Below are 21,047 nucleotides of genomic sequence, written 5' to 3' on the forward strand. Positions count from 1 at the left end.
CTCTTATGATCTCTCTCCCTCTCCCTCTCTTTCTCAAATAAATAAATAAAAATCTTTTAAAAAGGATTTTACTTTTAAAGAATTTCTGCACCTAAGCTGGGGCTTGAACTCACAACCCCAAGATCAAGAATCACATATTCTACTGCCTCAGGCAGCTGGGTACCCCAGAACCCTTCAAGCTTTCTGGAACAGTGGTTATTAACTTGGCTGTGGGGAAGGTAGACGTCCCTTCGAAAAAGACTGTGTAAGCCATGGATTTTTTCCCCTCTCAAATACCGGCAAATGCAGTGTTTTGCATATGATTTTAGGATCTCATGTTCTACCTGACACCCCGCTCTAGAACTTTAAAGGCTTAGGCGGGTTTGTGGGTGAGCAAAAAAAAAAAAAAAAAAAGCGGGAGGGAAAAAGCCCTACTCTAGGACCTGTTTCCCTTTCCCGGCTCACATTCCTCCGCTCCAGTCCCGCTGCGCGGCCTCCACTGGCAGCCGAGGCCCTAGTCTCCTGCTCCAACTATTCCAACCATCCTGGAAAGGGTGGGGCGCTCGGCTCTTGGGTCCCCCTCAGTTGCCCCCCTTCCTCATCATCGGTCTCCCCTTCTGCCCCGGTCCCTCCCTTTCTGGGGTGGAGCCAGCCAATAGGCAATGAGATTCCGGGGTTTGGCCCGGGAGCCAGGGAGCTCACCGATTCCCCGCCCCACAGTTCTGGCCACCGTCCCGGTGCGCACGGACGTGGCTCGAGTTTCCTCGGCTCTCCGCTCTTTCTCGCTTCCCCCCCTCCGGTTCTTCCTCCTCTCCTGGGCTCCAGCTCCACCCGGCCGGCCCCGCACGGCTCCGGCTAGCCATGGAGGACACCCAGCTCCATATCATCGAGCAGCCACTTCCCGGGTACCCCGAAGTCGGGGACCCGGGGTCCTCCCCCATGGGGGAGCCAGCGGCGGAGGAGCCGTCAGGGGCCGGCTCTGAGGAGCTGATCAAGTCGGACCAGGTGAACGGCGTGCTGGTGCTGAGCCTTCTGGACAAAATCATCGGCGCCGTCGACCAGATCCAGCTGACTCAAGCCCAGCTGGAGGAACGGCAGGCGGAGATGGAAGGTGCCGTGCAGAGCATCCAGGGCGAGCTAAGCAAGCTGGGCAAGGCACACGCCACCACGAGCAACACCGTGAGCAAGTTGCTGGAGAAGGTGCGCAAGGTCAGCGTCAACGTGAAGACTGTGCGCGGCAGCCTGGAGCGCCAGGCCGGCCAGATCAAGAAGTTGGAGGTCAATGAGGCCGAGCTGCTGCGGCGCCGCAACTTTAAAGTCATGATCTACCAGGTGAGCTGGAGGGGCGGACCGCGCCCGGCCCGCGGTCTCCGGGGCTTGGGGTAGGGGGACCTGCCCGCTGTGCGGCGCTCCCGCCAGCCTGGCGAGGCGCGGGGGACCCACCCTCCTTCCGGCGCGCGCAGCTGGGGTGGGGTGGGGTGGAGTGGGGTGGGGTGGGGTGGGGCGGAGTGGGCGGCGGATTCCTGGAGCGCGCAGAGGGGCGCGCTGCGCACCCCACGCCTTCTCACTGAGCCCCCTCCACCTGATGACAAACTCGCAAGAGTTAGGAGGCAGGACTCGGGGACGCTCCCCCTCGCAGACCTTTCCCAACTCGGCTCTGTGAAGTCTTCTTACTTGCCAGGGGTTTGGGGGAAAACCAGGGTCCCTGGCGGCCGGTGGGCCCGCTGTAAGCGGACACTGGCGGCGCGGCCGAGGTTTGGGGCCTCCAGCGCTGCCCGCCCGATATAGCGGGTGATTCAGGGCTCAGGCACGCACCCGCGGGGGCTGCGCCAGGCGAGGGACGCGACCGCCAGCCCACGCCCCCGGACCCGCAAGGGCCTCGGCTGCCCCCGCGTCCCCTCGCTGCGATCTGCCCCTGGCCTATGGGCACTTTCAGGATCTTGGGGACGCCGGCAGCGCAGCGGTCCCGAACTCTTTCTGCAAGATGAAAGTAGGGGCGGGGGTGGTGAGGAGGGAGTGGGGAACGACATGAGGAGTGCAAGAGGGGCTGGTGGAGCAGAGTGGGCAACCCCGGCAAGTCCGGGGATCTAGGCGCCGAGAATCACCCTGCTGGCCTGCGGGACCGCAGAGCAGCAGGCGGACAGGCGGGAGGAGGCTGGCGCGCCCCAGGCTCCGCCCAGGTCGCTTGTTGCTTCCTTTGCACCTCTCCCCGTTCTGCCCGCTTGGGTAAAAATGCCATTTTTGTATCATAAACCCAAATAAACATGGAAATCGCAGTGTCGCTGGCCCTCTCCACCCCCCCCCCCCCCCTTCTCCAATCCCATTAGAAGTGGTTCTGAGCTGAGGGCCTGGTGATCTTTAATCAGGTAGGTATATGTGCCCAGCTTCTGCTTCTCTGGGCTTCCCACAGGCCAGGCTGAGGTTCCGACCCAAAGGAGGTGAGATCACGGTAGTGAAGTAGTTAGTCTATGCTCCCTCTGCCCCTTCCTCTCCCTACAGAAGAGAGTGGAAAGAAAAGGAAGGCTAGATTTCCCACACCCTCTACATGAGAAAACCTATAGGGAGCTGTGGTTTTCCTGACCGCACCAGGGCCTGGTCAAACTGGGTTCTGGGTAACGATCTGCCATACGTTGAGGTCCTTGGCTGGGTCTCCATAGGAGGAGCTCAGAGAGATGCAGATTAGGACAAGTGTTTCGGAATAGTAGACAGAAAGGGATGGGTAAACTTGTACCCATCTGAGAAGATCGTGATGGGAGAGACAGAAGTGGTGTTCTCCCCCTCCCTCCAATGCCCAGGGACTCCACCCAAGTGGCTCAAGGAGCTCACCTACCCACCCACCCACATTACTCTGGTAGAAAATGTCTAGAGTTGTTTCCCCTTAATCTAACTGCTTGGAGAAGTGTGTGTGAGAGAGTTTTTTCGTTTGTTTTTTTTTTTTTTTTAAGATTTTATTTATTTATTCATGAGAGACACACAGAGAGGCAGAGACACAGGCAGAGAGGGAGAAGCAGGCTCCATGCAGGGAGCCTGACGTGGGACTCGATCCCAGGTCTCCTGGATCACACCCTGGGCTGAAGGTGCCGCTGAGCCGCTGAGCCACTGGGCTGCCCAAGAGAGATTTTAAAAAGAGATGATTAGCACTGGTGTGTGTGTGTGGGGGGGTGTCACTGAGGGCAGACCACCATGCTGGGGTCTGGGACAGCCAGCCAGCTATTTTCTCCACAGCCTGGTGTATTATAGGGTTGCCCTGAAGGGCTTGGATACATTGCCGTCCCCACTCTAAATATCCCAGACGAGGGCAGCCCAGGTGGCTCAGCAGTCTAGTGCTGCCTGTGGCCCAGGGCCTGATCCTGGAGACCTGGAATCGAGTCCCACGTCGGGCTCCCTGCATGGAGCCGGCTTCTCCCTCTACCTGTGTCTCTGCCTCTCTGTTTCTCGTGAATAAATAAATAAATAAAATCTTAAAAGAAAAACTAAGTATCCCAAACTGTAGACATGGGAAAGTTCTCTGCCTTGAGGCAAACCTATGTCAAAGGTGGAGATGCTGAGAGAAGGACGGGTATTGAGGAAGAAAAACTCATGTACAGAGGCCAGGGGCATCTGTTACTCCCTCTCAGCAACCAGTAGAGATCTGTATATCGTGTGTCTGTGGGAGTAGGGTAGGAGGTTGAATCACAGGGTGGCTTTGACAGCGTCTGCACTCAACCAGGGCCAGTGGGAGGCAGAAGGTTAGAAAGAATGGCTCAAACTGGGGACCCTGAGCCCCTAAACCACAGGGCAAATAACCAAGAAGTAATATGGTTCCAACCTGGAGAGGAGCTCAGAGGTAAGGAAAAGATTCCAGGAACAAGGATGGGGCTTAGGGAAGTACCGCTTCCCTGAGCTGCAGAACAGATGTCCAGGTAGGGGACAAGGGCGTGGGGGTAATCAGCTGCTAAAGGAAAAGCAAAGGCTGCTCCTCTCTGAGGTCTACAGGCCTGGGAAGAGAATGAGGTAAAAATAGCTCTGTGCCTTGGCAGACCTAATAGGGAAGATTGGGGGCGGCAGCATTTATGTCAGGCTGAGAAGTAGGATGCTTGGGTGGCCAGGCAGAGAGAGAGAGAGAGATTTGGAGAAAGGCCTCCTGGGAGAGTGTGAGTTCTCTAGAATGGGAACAGGGGAGAGGATACTGTATTCCCCACTGCAGATGTGGGAGGTGATGATGTGGCAGTGGGGGTGGAGTAAGGGGAGAACAAAAGGCCAGGAATGCCCCAGCTGTGGGATCAGGTCATTGGTGGGGGAGGATAAAGGAGAGAATCCCTTCTGTGGCCTCACCTCATATTCAAGGAACTGCTAGACATAATGATTTCATAGGTTAAGGTTGCGTTTGGTCCCCTACCCTACCCCCCCATGAAATTCAGTACCTCCTACCCCAGGATATCAGAGCCCTCACCTTGAGCCCACTTCTGAGTAATTACTGTTGTCTGGCATTTCCGTATCTCCCTAACAAAAACTAGCAGTTTGGCATTCCATCCAGATTTAGAAATTATTAGTGTACTTTTAGAATGCAGAAAAAGGGGATAAAACGGAAATAAACATTTTTTGGAGCAGTTTTGAGGGGACCCATCAGACCTGTTCCAAGTGCCTGAGGATAGGACCAGGAAGCATTTAAGGGATTAAGAGCTTGGAGGCTTTAAAAGTGAGGGCAACAGGCTGGAATGAGGGCATGCTGGCTTTTCCTCCCCAAATCCTAACCTAACCCATATAGCTCTTTCCTGGATTTAAGGCAAATCAGGGCTCTTTTGTTAAGAAGAACTCCAAACTTTTGTCCCCAAATACCCCAATGTGGGGCTCTTGTCTCTCTCACCCGCTAAGACTAGTGGCCATGGAAAGAGTGCTTCCTCCAAAAAGCTGAAGTTTTTCTGGTCACTGGATCCAAAGCAGGGAGGGTATTTTTAGGGGTAATCCTAAGACCAAAGGAAATAGTACTCCTCCGTCTGATTTTTTTTTAATTTTTATTTATTTATGATAGTCACAGAGAGAGAGAGGTGCAGAGACACAGGCAGAGGGAGAAGCAGGCTCCACGCACCGGGAGCCCGACGTGGGATTCGATCCCGGGTCTACCAGGATCACGCCCTGGGCCAAAGGCAGGCGCCAAACCGCTGTGCCACCCAGGGATCCCTGTCTGATTTTTAAAAAAAAATATTTTATTTATTTATTCATGAGAGACACAGAGGGAGAGAGAGGCAGAGACACAGGCAGAGGGAGAAGCAGGCTCCATGCAGGGAGCCCGACGTGGGACTTGATCCCAGGTCTCAAGGATCACACCCTAGGCTGAAGGCGGCGCTAAACCACTGAGCCACCTGGGCTGCCCCTGATTTTTTTTTTATATATATATATAAAGTCTGACTATTGTAAAAGTCAAAATAAAAAAGGGATGCAATGGCACAGAGTAAGCAACTGATGGAAGTGAGAGGACATTGTTGCTAGGTAACCAGCCTCAGTGATGAGTAGTCGTTTGTTCCATTTTATTGAAGCATACCTTTGTGAATATTTCATTATTCTGCCATTACAGATTTTTTGAGCTGGAAGATGCTTCATAGATAATCAACTTCAGCTTCTTCATTCTGTAGCTGGGGAAGTAAAGGTCCAGGGAGGGGAAGTTAACCTGTCTAGTCACTGAAGTTAGTGGGGGTCAAAGGTGGGGCCAGAATCCAGGTGGTACCCCTTCTTCTGCTATATTCTCTGCCCACTTCCTCCTTCCTCCTTCCATTCCTGGGCTCTGCAGCAGAAATCAGGGTGGATGGGCAGTCCGGGGGGCTCAGCAGTTTAGCGTCTGCCTTCGGCCCAGGGCGTGATCCTGGAGACCGGGGATGGAGTCCCATGTTGGGCTCCCTGCATGGAGCCTGCTTCTCCCTCTGCCTGTGTCTCTGCCTCTGTCTCTGATGAATAAATAAATAAAATCCTTAAAAAATATATTATAAATCAGAGTGGAGGTTATTCTAACAGAGGGTTAGTTCTGTCTCCTTCATCCTCCAAGGGAGACAGCTGCAGGGTCCCTGCACTCAGGCTGCTATGTGTATGTGTGTACATGTACAGCTGCAATCAACACTGCTAAGAGTGGCTAAGATTGGTGGCCATTAGCTACTCAGCCTCCTAGTGCTGAAGCAGAGCCAATGACCAATGACACTCGCCAATGACAGTGGGAGAGGAGCAGTATAGAAGGTAAGGCATGGAGCTCCCTGGCCAGTATGGGTACCCCCTGGCATGGACTCTGCATCTGGCTATGAGAGGACCAGTTGGCTTTCTCCTTGACATCCCTGCCACTTCCTCCTGCTGCTTGTACTCCACAGGGCAGGTTGGCACCTGCTATGTTGGCCTTTCCCCAACACTGTGTCACTGGAGTCTGGTAGTGCCCTTAACCGTCCCTCTCCCTGACTTCTCATGATGGACCAAAGCAAAAGTGGCAGCTCAGCCCCTTAAGAGGGAAAATGGGAACTACCACTAGGTCTTCCAGGATGCAGGCCCACCTGTCATAAAAAAAAGCTTGGTTTTTGTTCCTGATTTCTCTCTGCATCTTGGAGTCCTTTATCCCAGGCATGGGGAGGGGGAGGGGTGGCAAGGGAGGCAAGAGGTGGGGACATGGCCAAAGGGAAACAGCCAGGATGTCACTCTTCTATGCCTCTTCCTCTTCTTATCCAGGGCAGCATCCAGTGCCCACCCTGCCCCAGGGAACTAACAAGAAATGGGATCAGCAGCATAGGACTCTGAAGAAAGTGGAGTTGTTCGTCTACTTGCCTTCTTTTTCATTCATGAAAGCCTCCCCAGCTAGAGTCAATAACTGACCTCTTAGAGAGCTCCTTCTCCATCCCAGCAGCCTCTTACTCCTTCACTCTAGCCCTCAATAGCATTATCCCACAACCACACCTAGGTAGGGATAGAAAGCAGGAAGCTAAGGATGGGAGTGGGGAAGATTCTAGAGGAAGAGTGGGGCTCTGTTTAAATTGTTTATTAAGGGCAGCCCCGGTGGCACAGTGGTTTGGTGCCACCTGCAGCCCGGGGTGTGATCCTGGAATCCCGGGATCGAGTCCCACATCAGGTTCCCTGCATGGAGCCTGCTTCTCCCTCTGTCTCTCTCTCTGTGTGTCTATGAATAAATAAATAAAATCTTTAAAAAAAATAAATTTTTTATTAAACATGGGCTTGGGTTTGTCCCACTTTCAACCCCAGGGCCTTCTTGATGAAGCATTTAAAATATGGTTCCTTTCTAGTCTAATACCTGCCATATTCCCTTCCCCCTACTTACCAACTTCAATTCTGCATGCCCACTAAAATCCTCTTTCTCTCAACTCCATCCGCCCCCATCTCAAGCCCCATTTAAACCCCTTTTCCTCATCTTAGCCCAAGAAGAAGCTGAAAGCACCCTCTGACCTGGCCACACCCAAGATCGTGCCATTTGACCTTCTGCCTGAGACTGAGCCCTTTGACCTGAAGCCTGAGACAGTGCCTGAGCTCCCACTCTTTGACCAGCCGCCTAGGACACTGCCCTATTACCCAGAGCCTGTGCCTCTGCCCACCCCAGAGGAGCCGATGGCTGGTGGGGGCACTTAGGGTCTCCTGGTGACATGCGGTTGGGGATATGGGGTGTTACTCCAGTCCACCATCAGCTCACTCCTTAGTGGTGGTCAGTGTCGGGATGGCAGGCCTCTACAAAGCCTCCGGTGGGTGGTGGGTATTGTGAAAACACTCTCGCATTATGCAGAGTTCAGGGGAATGTGGTGTGTGCAATGGGGTGGGAGGTAAAGGGATGGGGCCCTCCCTTACCTCTCAGTTTCTGTCTTAATAGTAGACACAGCAAACACCATACTGGAGCTTCACCCAGTGCTGCCCTGCATGAAATTGCATGAAACTGTGCCATGGCATCTGATTCTCCTTCCTGTTCCCCTTCTGACTCCTCAGGGACAGGCCAGTTTGGCTCAAAGCTTCTTTGGAGAGGGCCCTCATAAGGCCCAGGCCTGCCTGGGGTCTGTTCTGTGTCCTGTCCACCCCCTCTCTGTGGCTGAGGAAAACATTTACACTTATTTTTTCCTTTTTTTTTTTTTTTTTTTAGAAAATGTTTTGCAAAGGGATCCCTTATGTTTGCCAGATCCTGCCTTGGGCGGGGCACCCAAAAGCTGCCAACTCAGAGAGGCCAGAAGGGGGGACATTTTAGCTGGGTCTGGCTTGGATCCTCTGGCTTCCCTATAGCACAAAAGGGTTTCCTCAACTTTTTTTTTTTTCTTTTTTTCCAAAATCATCCGTCTAAGGAGTTTTAGACATTTTTTTCCCTAACTGTCCGCTCCTCCATGAAAATTTAATTCTATAGATAACTATATATCTGTGTATGTACTGGAACTCTTTGAACACTACAAGCTATTGCAATATCTAAAATTTCCTCTCCTCAAAAATCATATTCCACCCTCTTGGGGGCAACATTACCCCTATGGAGAATCCTGCTCCAGCAGAAAGGACCCTCTGCCTTTGGTGTCTCTCACCCCTTGTCTTGGGAATCTAAAGTAACAATCCTGAGTTTTTACAACTTTCCCTCTTTTCTACCTCTCCCTAAGTCTTGCACCCTCTTCTCACTTACTTTCTGAGCAGATCCGGGGTCTCTGAACGCCCTCTCCAAAGACTTCTCTGGTTATTTCCAGGCAGTAGTTGGGGACAGAGCTCTAAGGCAAGAGAGGCTCCCGGGGCACCCGGCTGGCTCAGTCTGTAGAGGATGTGACTCTTGATCTTGGGGTCATGAGTTTGAGCCCCACATTGGGTATAGAACTTTCTTTAAAAAGAAAAAAAAGATTAGGGCACCGGGGTGGCTCATTCGGTTAAGCATCTACCTTCAGCTCAAGTCATGATTCCAGGATCCTGGGATGGAGCCCCAGGCTCCCTGCTTGGCAGGGAGTCTGCCTCTCCCTCTGCCTCTCCCCTAACTCATGCTCTCTCTCTTTTTTTTTAATCTTAAAAAAAAAACCAAAAAGATTAAAAAAAAAAAAAAAAAAAAGGAAAGGAAAGAAAGGCTACTTATAGTTATATGACATTGTCCCTTCTCCCTGACAAACGTGAAGTGCCTGGCCAAGGACTAGGCACATAGTAGGTGCTCCATTACATTATAATCATATTAAAATCTTCCTAAGCCAGAGGATCGTCAGTGTATATGCAGGGTTGGGCAGTGGAGTGGAAGGGGCGGGAAGCCTCCCTGGGGCTCCTGAGACTCATCTTGGACTGGTGCCTTCCTGGGTCGGAGAGCTGTGTGTGCTTGGTGGGGGGCAGGGGAAACTGTGCATGCTTTTGCTCAGACCTGGTCATTAAAGGTAACTCTGGAAACCAAGCCTGTTGGGAGTGGTGGTTTTGTTTAATAAAAACGTGAAAACAGAACAAGCAGAGCCCTCCCTCCTTGCCACTCCCGGAAGCCCCTCCTTTGGTGCAGGAGCTCTGCCAGGGCAGTAGGGGTGGGACAAGGGTGCCTGGCCATTGCACCCAGGGTGGAGGGAGGCGCTTTGGAATTGTGTTGGTGGTTGTTGTAGCAACAGGCAGATGGGGTCAAGACAGCACTCCGAGCCTGTGAGTCATAGGGGAAACCTGGCTTGGAAACGGGGAGAAAAGAAAAAATCCATTAATGGAGGGGAAAAGCTAGTCATAGTGGTATACCCTCTGCAGAGCCAGTCCACGGGACACTATCCAGGGACTTAGGTCAAGTTATTTCTTCCCCCATCCCCTGACCTTCCACCAAGGCAGCTCCTCTGGTGTTAAGCCATCACTCTGGGGGAAACCTACAATGAATGGGGTTATTATATTTCCATATACCTTTCTGGAGTGGGAGAGACCCCTTCAAATCCAGGAATAAACCTCCCTTCAGGGGCCCCTGGGTGGCTCAGTGGTTGAGAGTCTGCCTTTGGCTCAGGGCGTGATCCTGGGGCCCTGGGATCAAGTCCCACATGGGGCTCCCTGCAGGGAGCCTGCTTCTCCCTCGGCCTATGTCTCTGCCTGCCCCCCCCCATGAATAAATAAATAAAATCTTAAAAAAAAATAATAAACCTCCCTTCACTGGGATTGCTCCCTGATGTTGTATTTGAGAACTTTCATCAGGAACTAGGAAGATGGGATTGGCTATAAGAGGTCTGCAACTCCGTCCCTAGCCCTGTTCGCTTTCAAGCTCAGCTGGCAAACACCTTTATTTTTATTTTTATTTTTATTTTTTGGCAAACACCTTTAATCTAGGAAGCCAGGGGCCAGGAAAACCAATCAGCTCAGCCTTTAGGGGGTGGGGTAGGGCAAGGATGGGGGTGGGATGTGGTATCAGGGATGCTGGGGGTGGGGCAGGGAGACAATGTCAATTTGTTTTCCAGCAGCTGGGACTGTTTCCTGACTATTCCCTGCCCATCACCCTAATCCTTTCCCTAGCTCATCCACATTGTCTGAGTTTAGCGAAAGGAGGGGTTTTCCACTACCCTTTGGTGGAGCATGTGTGGGGTTTTAATCAGAGAAGTTGCTGCGACGTCTGGGTGGCTGAGCATCTGTCTTCAGCTCAGGGCATGATCCCAGAATCCTGGGATCAAGTACCGCATCAGGGTCCTTGTGTGGAGCCTGCTTCTCCCTCTGCTTGTGTCTCTGTCTCTCTCTCTTTCTGTCTCTCATGAATAGATAAATAAAATTTTTAAAATATCAGGCACAAAAAATAAAAAATAAAAAAAATAAAAAAAAATCAGGCTGTGAAGGAGAGATTAGAACTGGAATTTTTTTGATACTGGAGGTGCAGGCAAATTATGGGTGAAGAGGGATGAAGAGGTAGTAGAGAGTTAGATCATGGAGAGTAATAAAATGGTGTGTAGGAGAGAGGACTAGAGTAGCAGGCAGAGAGAAGTGACTGTTAAAAGGAAACGCAAAGAGTACAACTGGAAATCAGAAGGAGGGGATCCCTGGGTGGCTCAGCAGTTTGGCGCCTGCCTTTGGCCCAGGGCGTGATCCTGGAGTCCTGGGATCGAGTCCCATGTCGGGCTCCCGGTGCATGGAGCCTGATTCTCCCTCTGCCTGTGCCCCTGCCTCTCTCTCTCTCTCTCTCTCTGTGTGTGTGTGTGTGACTATCATAAATAAATGAAAAAAAAAATTTAAAAAAAATCTTAAAAAAAAAAAAAAAAGGGAAATCAGAAGGAATGTTAAAAGAGGTTAGATGACTGGGTGGCTCAGCGGTTTAGCGTCTGCCCAGGGTGTGATCCTGGAGACCCAGGATGGAGTCCCCTATCAGGCTCCCTGCAGGAGCCTGCTTCTCCCTCTCCCTGTGTCTCTGCCTCTCTGTATCTCTCATGAATAAATAAGGAGAGGTTGGAACTCTCTTACACCTAGAACAAGGAAAATACCCCTTCAGTGCCTCTATGCTTGATAAGAGGCAGAGGGATGGACAGAATGATAGTACTAAGCCAGCTATGGCAGGTGGAGACTACAAGTCCCAGCATGCCCTGAGCCCAGATCACCTTGCCTGCTGGGAGGTGTAGTTGAGTAATGAGAGCTTGAGGTAGCTTGATCCCCAGCAGTGCTGGTGCCCAATTTGGGAGAAGGGGTGGAACCAGCATTCTGTCTTTGTCCTTGCTAATGCTATTGAGAGGGAGGGAAGGAAGTTGGGAGAGGGTGTTCCTAGTTTTCAGTGTAAACCAGGAAACTGGGGGGATGTAGATGGGAGGGAAGAGGAAAGAGGTTGGGGGCTGGGGGGGAATTTCTGTAGCAGGTGGTGCTGAGATACCAAGTGGGGTGTGTGTGTGTGTGTGTGTGTGTGTGTGTGTGTGTGTTTGTGTGTTTATGAGGGATCGATTCATGTTGCCTCATTTTTCTCAGATGGGATTTTATTTTTATTTATTTTTTTTACAATTCTGGGAAACAATCTTCAGAAAACCCTTCAAAAAACTACAGTCTCTCATTCCTTCATGTGAAGTCCCTAAAGACAGTCTGGGCCAAAGAGATCTGGGTTTATGTTTATGTTCTTGGATGTGCCCCCTTTCCCTTTCTGTGCTCAGCCTCCCCTACCTTCTTGGGGTGGGGGGTAATCCTGAGATTCTGAAATGTTGGCTCAGACTCAGGATCTTGGAAAATCTTCCCAGAATGGAAAACAAGGCTGGTGCTAGGTATTCCCAGGGGCAGAGGGAAATAAATGGCTCTAGATCTCAGGGAATCTGGGACCATGACCCCATTCCTGGCTCTTGAGCTCCCGTCCAGGGGGTAAAACAACAACAAGAACAACAACAACAAAACAAAACAAAACAAAAAAAACAAACCAACAATGGAAAAATTAATCCATCCCTTCCATTCCAAGCCTAGGAAGTCAGAACCAGAATAAATGTCCATGTTGGAGAGAAAACATGCTCTTAGCTGCCAGCCAGCTTCTTCCTCTTTCCTCTCTCAATTTCTACATGTGTTGGGGGGTGGGGAATGACCTCTACTGCAGCAAATCAGTATAAGGAGGTCAAGGGTGGGGAGCATGGACCCCAGCACAGCTCCCCTTCCCTACGACTCGTTCTGAAATGACCTGAAGTCTGGGAAACTCACTCCCCTAATCTTGCCTTCACGCTACCCTACCAGGGGTTCCCCTGACACTGGCTGTGAGCTCACTCCCCTACTCCCACCCCTCAACCGCTCCCCAAATCCCTTTCCATTTTGGCCTGGCTATTGCAATATGCGGCTTAGTGCACCAGAGGGCGCTCTGCCCATTTCCAAAGTTAAGTTGTGTTCCCTGGGACGCGAGGGGCAAGGAGTCGTTTAAAATGAGATGCATGGATGTAGCAGGCGTGGAACAGGTTTGGAGGCTTCAGAGATATTTAGCCCAAGCGCGGTGCCACTACAGGCCAATCTCCGACCTGAAGCTCGGTTCCCCGCCTCGCCCTGTCTGTATAGTTACCATTCATTCAACACATATTTACTGGGCGCCCAGGCAGTGTCCAGCTCAGTGCCAAGGCTCTGGGGATACACCGGCGAAGGAGCTGGGCCGATGTCACAGCTGCCACGCACTCCTCAGAATCACCACCATCCTGCCCCAGGTTGGCTCAGTGTCCCCCAGGTCCCCGCCCAGCCCTCCGCCCTGCCCCTCACCTCTTGGCTCTGCTCTCCCCTTAGGACGAAGTGAAACTGCCGGCCAAAGTGAGCGTCGGCAAGTCGCTGAAAGAGGCAGAGGCGCTGCCCGAGAAGGAGGGCGATGAGCTGGGAGAGGGCGAGCGGCCGGAGGAGGATGCAGCGGCGCTCGAGCTGTCGTCCGACGAGGCGGTGGAGGTGGAGGAGGTCATCGAGGAGTCGCGCGCCGAGCGCATCAAGCGCAGCGGCCTGCGGCGCGTGGACGACTTCAAGAAGGCCTTCTCCAAGGAGAAGATGGAGAAGACCAAGGTGCGCACCCGCGAAAACCTGGAGAAGACCCGCCTCAAGACCAAGGAGAACCTCGAGAAGACGCGCCACACGCTCGAGAAGCGCATGAACAAGCTGGGCACGCGCCTCGTCCCAGCCGAGCGGCGCGAGAAGCTCAAGACCTCGCGAGACAAGCTGCGCAAGTCCTTCACGCCCGACCACGTGGTGTACGCGCGCTCCAAGACGGCGGTCTACAAGGTGCCGCCCTTCACCTTCCACGTCAAGAAGATCCGCGAGGGCCAGGTGGAGGTGCTGAAGGCCACCGAGATGGTGGAGGTGGGCGCCGACGACGACGAGGGCGACGCGGAGCGCGGCGAGGCGGCCGACCTGCTGCGCGGGAGCAGCCCCGACGTGCACACGCTGCTGGAGATCACCGAGGAGTCGGATGCGGTGCTGGTGGACAAGAGCGACAGCGACTGAGCGGACGCGGGGCGCTGCCTGGGAGGCCGCGCCACCCTGCCCCGCCCCTCCCCGCCCGCCCCGCCCCGCCCCCCCATGCCTTTCCCTCTGGAACTTTCTCTTTCGCATTCTCTCTTGGCCCCACACGGGCTGAGATATTTCTAAATTGACAACACCGCCCCTCAAGGAGCACCCCTCCAAGTCTTACAGCTGTTAAGACGGGAGGGGGAGGCAGCCTTCTCCATGGATAACCCCAGTTTGGGCGCAGTCTGGGTGGAACGGAGAGGAGAGTGGTCCGTGTCCTGGTCGTCCAGGTCAGGGACATTAAGGGAAATTGCTGTCATTTCCATAGTCGCCCAACTCCCCTTGGGGTAGGCTGCCTTTCCCCCAACCTCCGCCTCACACTCATACCCAGCTGCTGTCATTCCTGCACACTGAGCTCTTCTGATTCCTGGAGGCCTCAAAGCCAAAATTACCATTAAAGGAAAGAGTGAATCCTGAAGAGGACCCTTGCCCACTTGGGAGGCTCCATACTGGGAGGACTTGAAAGCAGCTTTTGGGAGAACCTGGGGCAGTTGGAGGAAGAGGGTAGGGTGAGTCCTGACCCTGGAATGAGAGTCTAGCACAGGTTGTCTCTGTAAAAGGTCCCAACAAGGAAGGCTGTAGCCAAGCAGAGCCCTAGGGAAGGAGGGGGTGGTGTAGGGAGCACTTAAATTTGTTTATGCATTTGCAGCAGCAGCACATGGTTATGGCTTTGGGAAGGAGAATGGGAAATAGTAGAAAGTGGAAATGAGTGAAGAGAGGAGAAGTCTCCTCATTAGCAGCGTGAGAAACATAAGACAAGAACCCCCTCTTAGTGGGGTTCTCCGAGGACAGCAGGACAATTTTCAGAATAAGAAGGGTGGACACTGAGAAAGCAATGATCCAAAGGGAAGAAAGAGGAAAGTCTCATCCCTCTCCCTTCACTGAGATCTGAATGGTGCCCCTTGTGGCCGCCCATTTCTCAAGTCTAGAAAATGAGGGTTCCAGAAGGGGGCAGCATCAGACTGCGGAGATCTGGGAGTTTAGGAGGGAGGCCAACTGGAAAGAGAGCAAAGGTGCTAATGGCCAGGCCACCAAGCTGAGAGTTGGAGTGGAGATGGCCCAGAGTGTGTGGGCCAACCCAGCCTTGGCTCACTCCTGGCAGTTTCTTAAGATCCTTCCCTAGCGCTAGTATCATAAAGCTGCAAAACTTGCCAAGACCTCCTTGCCTTTGTGGGTTCCTCTCCTGAATCGGGGATGACAGGGATGCTACTTCCAGTCCAGGAGTCCACTGACAGGTTCTCTGCTGGACACTTCAGTGCCCCCTGCTCCTCCCCAGTAAAGGCGGCTTGTCAGAAGCAAAGACAACTTCCTTTCCCTTAAAGCACAGTCCAAAGAGGAGGACTGAAGGCTTCCTTCTCCTCCCTCACCTCCTCTGCTTTATCTTCCCTTCTCTGCTTTTTAGAGTTGCAGCTAATTGTTTTAAGGGGTGGAGGGAGGGAGCCTGGGGACACAAACTTTTTTTTTTTTTTTTTTTTATAATACAAAGCTTTGCTTCTCCGTCCTCCTTTTCTTGGTTCCCTTCTCTCTTCTGAATGGTTGGAGATGCTTCAGCTGAGGGAGGATGGGGATTGTGGGACAAGGTCCCTTGGTGCTGATGGGCTGAAGGGGCCTGAGTTGTGGGCAGGTACAGTTTCCTGTGGGCTCTGGGGAGCCTGTCATGTTGCTGTGTCCTGGTGAGCAGCCCGACCAATAAACCTGCTTTTCTAAAAGGATCTGTGCTGGATTATATTCTAAGGCAATTACAGAGGCTGAGTTATGGAGGACAGGAGACAACCAGGGAGGGGAAAAAGGGAGAGGACTGTTGGTTTAAACCTGCCTCATGTGCCTGGTGTGCGGAGTGTGTGTGTGGGGTATTATCATCCCCATCTCAGAGGTGAAGAAACACAGAATGACTTGTCTGAAGTAAAGTATCGGTAAGTGGTAGAGCTGAGATTCTAAGCCAGGCAGCCTGGCTCCACAGTCTGTTAAGAATCTGTAACCCAGTACTGTCTAGATCCACTTCCCTGCTGTCAGGACATTAGCCCTCCAGACACACTGTTAACTACTCAGTTTGAGCTTCCTCCAGATCCACACTTCCGAGTCAGAATCAGGCCTAGAGGAAGCAGACTGGGAAGGGGAAAAGTCAGAGACCCTGACTCAGAGTGCTGAACATCCTAGAGAAAGGATTCCAGAGAATGTCATATGTGCCAGTCATAGCCACACAGCATAGTTAATTCTCCCCACATCCTGGGATGGGCACCTATGTTGTTGCCTGCACAGCATCTCTTCCCCATGACCAAGCAGCCTGCCCTACCTGTCCACAAGTTACCGATTTCCTTTTTTTTTTTTTTAATTTATTTATGATAGTCACACACACACACACACACACAGAGGCAGAGACATAGGCAGAGGGAGAAGCAGGCTCCATGCACCGGGAGCCTGACGTGGGATTCGATCCTGGGTCTCTAGAATCGCGCCCTGGGCCAAAGGCAGGGGCCAAACCGCTGCGCCACCCAGGGATCCCCAAGTTACCGATTTCCTAGAGCAATGACTCAAGTCATCATGTAGATTCTGAATGTATCAGAACCACCCTAATGAAAATAGTATCATTTCTGGGGCTCCATCCTAGCCTTCTGCCACTACTCAAACAAGCTAAGTCCTTCCTCATGAGCCATACATTCCTCTTCAACTCTCCTGCCCTTGTCCCCCAGCAATAAGCACAGCAGAGTCTGGAGTTCTAAATCTCCAAGAAATGGTTGGCTTCCTGCCAAAATAAATGAAATGAAAGCTGATGCTGAAAATTCAGAGCCTGCCAGGAGAGGATCCTTCTTTCTCTGGAACCCAGATGTACAGCTGTGAGAAGCAGGGAATGATGTCAGGGCCCCAGCTGTAGAGTAATATGGGAAACCAGGAAAAGCCCTGGGATACCAGGCCATCATTTACTTCTCTTACCTACAATAAGGCACCTGACACACACACACACACCCCTTTCCTTGTAGTCATGCCCTTGGCTGGTCCACCTCCAGGATGACTTGGCTGTACCTTCCTTACTCAGTTTTATTCTGGTTACCACTTGTTAAGAACAGTCCTAATTCTCTGAACAGCCATATTTCTGCTGGTTCCTGCTCCATGGCATTCCTTCTTTACATCTAAGTGTGGTGCCACAGCTTCCCTGGAATTCTTTTCCCCTTCCTTTGCTGCTGAGGGGAGGAGGAGGGCTGGTCTCAGGCACTGATGAAATAGTCAACTGCCTACGAATAGGATTTAATGGCACTCCAAGGTCCCGTAGCTTCAAAGCATCTCTTCCAGTAACTAGTCCTGAACTTGCCCACCAAGCATTTTCCATAACAATAAACGAGGGGTATTGTCTTCTCAAAGGATCCCAGCAAATGTGATCTGGGATCTAAGGAATTTCCACTACAGCCTCAGATTGAGTTTATCAGGTCTCTAAATGGTACCTCCAAAACCCTAAGAGGTAACTTTCTATTGTGGTAGAAAGAAAACAGCTGCAGCCAGTCTCAGACCCGTGCAGACCCTCATCTGCTCCTACCTGGAGTATTTGAATAGACTTTAGATTTTCTTTCCAATCCATTCCCCACATTGCTGCCACGTAGAGATAAAGATAGAAAATATAGAAATAGGGAAATAGATTTTTTTTTTTTTAAAGAAAACATATAGTTAAAGCCTTCTTTTGACCAAAGGGTTAAACTTGGTGACATGGCTCATGAGGTCCCTTAAGAATCTGGTCTGGAGGCGGGGGGTCCCTGGGTGGCTCGGCCGTTTAGCGCTTGCTTTCAGCCCAGGGTGTAGTCCTGGAGACCCGGGGTCGAGTCCCGCATCGGGCTCCCTGCGTGGAGCCTGCTTCTCTCATTGCCTATGTCTCTGCCTCTCTACTTTCTCTCTCTGTGTCTCTCATGAATAAATAAATAAAATCTTAAAAAAAAAAAAAAAAAAGAATCTGGTCTGTGGAAAGCCTGGGTAGTTCTGTGGTTGAGCGCCTGCTTTCAGCTCGGGTTGTAATCCTGGGGTCCCGGAATCAGGTCCCGCATTGGGCTCCCAGCATGGAGCCTGCTTCTCCCTCTCCCTATGTCTCTCTGTGTGTCTCTTATGAATAAATAAATAAATAAAATACTTAAAAAAAAAGAATCTGGTCCCTGCCCCAGTTCTTACTGTTCTTCAACATACTCTTTATAGTTTGCTGACCAGAAATGGACCATACATTTTCAAATCTGCGGCCCTTTGCTCAGTCTGTTCCCTCTCCATGGAATGGCCTCCCTCTCCCCACCTCTCCTCTTTTTTTTTTTTTTTTAAGATTTTATTTATTTATCCATGAGAGACACACAGAGAAAGGCAGAGACACAGGCAGAAGGAGAAGCAAGTCTCCCCACAGGGAGCCCGATGCAGGATTCGATCCCAGGATGCTGGGACTCTGGGATCACACCCTGAGCCAAAGGCAGGAGCTCAATTGCTGAGCCACCCTAGTGTCCCTCTCCACTTCCTCCTCTTAAACTGACATCTTCTCCAGCTCCACTTCCAGTCATTCCCTTCTCAGGGCTCCCATAGAACTTTAAGTCAATAAACACTTATTGAATGAATGAATGATTGAATGAATGAATGAATGACAAGACTCTTTCCATTATGTCATAAACTCACCTTAAACTGGCTTCATCAGAAACAAGACAACAACCAGGGGCGCCTGGCTGGCTCAGTCAGTAGAGCATGTGAGTCTTGATCTCAGGGTCATGAGTTCAAGTCCCATGTTGGGTAGAGAGGTTACTTAAAAAAAAATACAGGGTGCTTGGGTGGCTTAGTCAGTTAAACATCCAACTCATGATTTTGGCTCAGGTCATGGGTTGTGGGAGAGAGCCACAAATCTCACTCAGTGGGAGTCTGCTTGAAATTGCCCTTCCCCTTACTTGTGTGCACATGTGCGCGCACATGTGTGCGCTCTCTCTCTCTCTCTCTCCTTTCTCTCTCTCTTTAAAACAAATAAATAAATCTTGGGGATCCCTGGGTGGCGCAGCGGTTTGGCCCCTGCCTTTGGCCCAGGGCGCGATCCTGGAGACCCGGGATCGAATCCCACGTCGGGCTCCCGGTGCATGGAGCCTGCTTCTCCCTCTGCCTATGTCTCTGCCCTCTCTCTCTCTCTCTCTCTCTCTCTGTGACTATCATAAATAAAATAAATAAATAAATAAATAAATAAATAAATAAATAAATAAATCTTAAAAAAAAAAGAATGAAGGAAAAAAGGCTGAAAACAAATACAGAGGAAATTAATGTAATCAAAAAGTCCTTGGTATTAGGTCCAGGAGTGTCTGGATGCAAATTCTGATGTAATATCATTGGGAGTTTCTCTCTCCTCCTATTTTCTCTTTTTCACTGTGTTTGCTTAACAATCAGATTTTCCCCATGTGTTGGCAAAGATGACCATCAATAACTGTAGGCTTATGGCTTAACAAGCTGAACAACCCCAGTTAAGAGGGTTTCTGTCCAAGTCCTTCCAGCCGGAATTGCGAATATGATATCCATTGACCCTGATAGGTCATAAACCCGAATCACTGTGCCTCTGACCACATCCAGGCAACTTCTAGAACCATGGAACAGAGAGTGAAGGAAGGCTGGTTTCCCAAACAAAAATCGAGTTGCTGTTGTCCACAGAAAGGGGAGAGGATGATGGGCAGACAAAACAACAGATGTTCTTTCCCAATGATCTGTTTGTGATCCTGTGCTAGGAGCCAAGAGAATAAAAAGACAACATATCTAGCTGTTGATTTTAAAGGGTTTGCAATTAGTGGGAAAAGCATATGTACAAAAGAGCTCAAGAAGATGACTGTGAGAGAGGTAAAGCAAAATCCAAAGGTGGTACTCTGGAGAGGGATTAATCCTGCTTGGGGAATATGTGGATATTTAAAGGAGGAAGGGGGCTTCTAAATTGCTCTCCTAAACATCGGTAGGATTTCAAATAGATGTTGCAGGAGAGCTGAGAAGGTATTTTATATGATTTTTGTGCCACCAGAGCCTAATGTTTCCTCAAATATTGTAGTGGTTAGTGCTTATTTGGTTGGGAAATATAAGAAAAAGACATCGGTCATAAAGGGAAAAAAGAACTTACATTGGAAGACTGCCAAGATATCCCATGGACTCTAAGGAATCACTGAACATCTAAGGTAGGAAGAATAGGAATCAGGGGCTCTCCAGAGACTTCTGAGAGGGAGTTGATGGATAGCCCTCTCGAACATGCTGACATTAATGGAACTCAGCTCTAAGGGCTCCCGGGTTTTGAGCCTCTCAGTTTCAAATTCCAGATTCCTGGTACAGAGAATCTGATTAAGGCAGTTAACATCAGTGTTCACCCTGGATTTAATAATCTATGGCCAGGAGGATGCGATCATGTAATATAGACATGGCTGAAAGAACCCTTTCCAGTGTGTGATTACAGTGCAGAAAGAGGGGTAGTTCTCAGGAAGGGAGGACTTGTTGAGAGCCAGGCAAGATCCAAGAGATCTCTGTTAACATGGTAGGTACTCAGTAACGATAACTGAATGAAAGCAGTGATGTGGGACATGGAAAGTTCTGCAGGTAAAGGGAACAGTATGTGGAAAGACAGAGGCAGGAAAGCTGAAAGCATGGTTGAGGAACAGCTAATAGAATTATAGAATGTTGGAGCTCAAAGGGGTTTTGTTTTATAGATGAGGCAACAGAAGGAACTATTTTATTTTATTTTTTATTTTTAAAAAAATTTTTATATATTTATTCATGAAAGACAGAGACAGAGAGAGGCAGAGACACAGGCAGAGGGAGAAGCAGGCTCCGTGCAGGAAGCCCAATGTAGGAATCGATCCTGGATCCTGGGATCACGCCCTGAGCCAAAGGCAGACGCTCAACCGCTGAGCTACCCAGGCGTCCCTTTATTTTTTAATTTTTAAATTTTATTCAGAAGAGCCACTTTATTTTTTTATAATAAATTTATTTTTTATTGGTGTTCAATTTGTCAACATATAGAATAACACCCAGTGCTCATCCCGTCAAGTGCCCACCTCAGTGCCCATCACCCAGTCACCCCCACCCCCCACCCACCTCCCCTTCCACCACCCCTAGTTCATTTCCCAGAGTTAGGAGTCTTTCATGTTCTGTCTCCCTTTCTGGTATTTCCCACTTATTTTTTCAGAAGGAGCCACTTTAAAAGGAAGTTACTGTGCACCCAGGGA

General features: G+C 50.7%; 1 protein-coding gene across 1 annotated transcript; it reads left to right on the plus strand.

The window, feature by feature from the left end:
• Positions 1-675: 675 nt before the first annotated feature.
• Positions 676-15,572, plus strand: CAVIN1 (caveolae associated protein 1). Its single transcript, XM_038547283.1, has 2 exons — positions 676-1,311; positions 13,096-15,572. The coding sequence occupies exons 1-2, from the start codon at positions 841-843 to the stop codon at positions 13,795-13,797; spliced, it is 1,173 nt and encodes a 390-aa protein (XP_038403211.1). The 5' UTR covers positions 676-840; the 3' UTR covers positions 13,798-15,572.
• Positions 15,573-21,047: the final 5,475 nt, after the last annotated feature.

This window comes from Canis lupus, chromosome 9 (assembly GCF_011100685.1).
Source record: "Canis lupus familiaris isolate Mischka breed German Shepherd chromosome 9, alternate assembly UU_Cfam_GSD_1.0, whole genome shotgun sequence".
Classification (NCBI taxonomy): Eukaryota; Metazoa; Chordata; class Mammalia; order Carnivora; family Canidae; genus Canis; species Canis lupus.

Bases quoted from the DNA above. Each gene is read 5' to 3' on its own strand.
- CAVIN1 (XM_038547283.1), top strand. From the start codon at position 841: ATGGAGGACACCCAGCTCCATATCATCGAGCAGCCACTTCCCGGGTAC. The intron at 1,312-13,095 runs GTGAGCTGGAGG...CTCTCCCCTTAG, and splicing joins TTAAAGTCATGATCTACCAG to GACGAAGTGAAACTGCCGGC.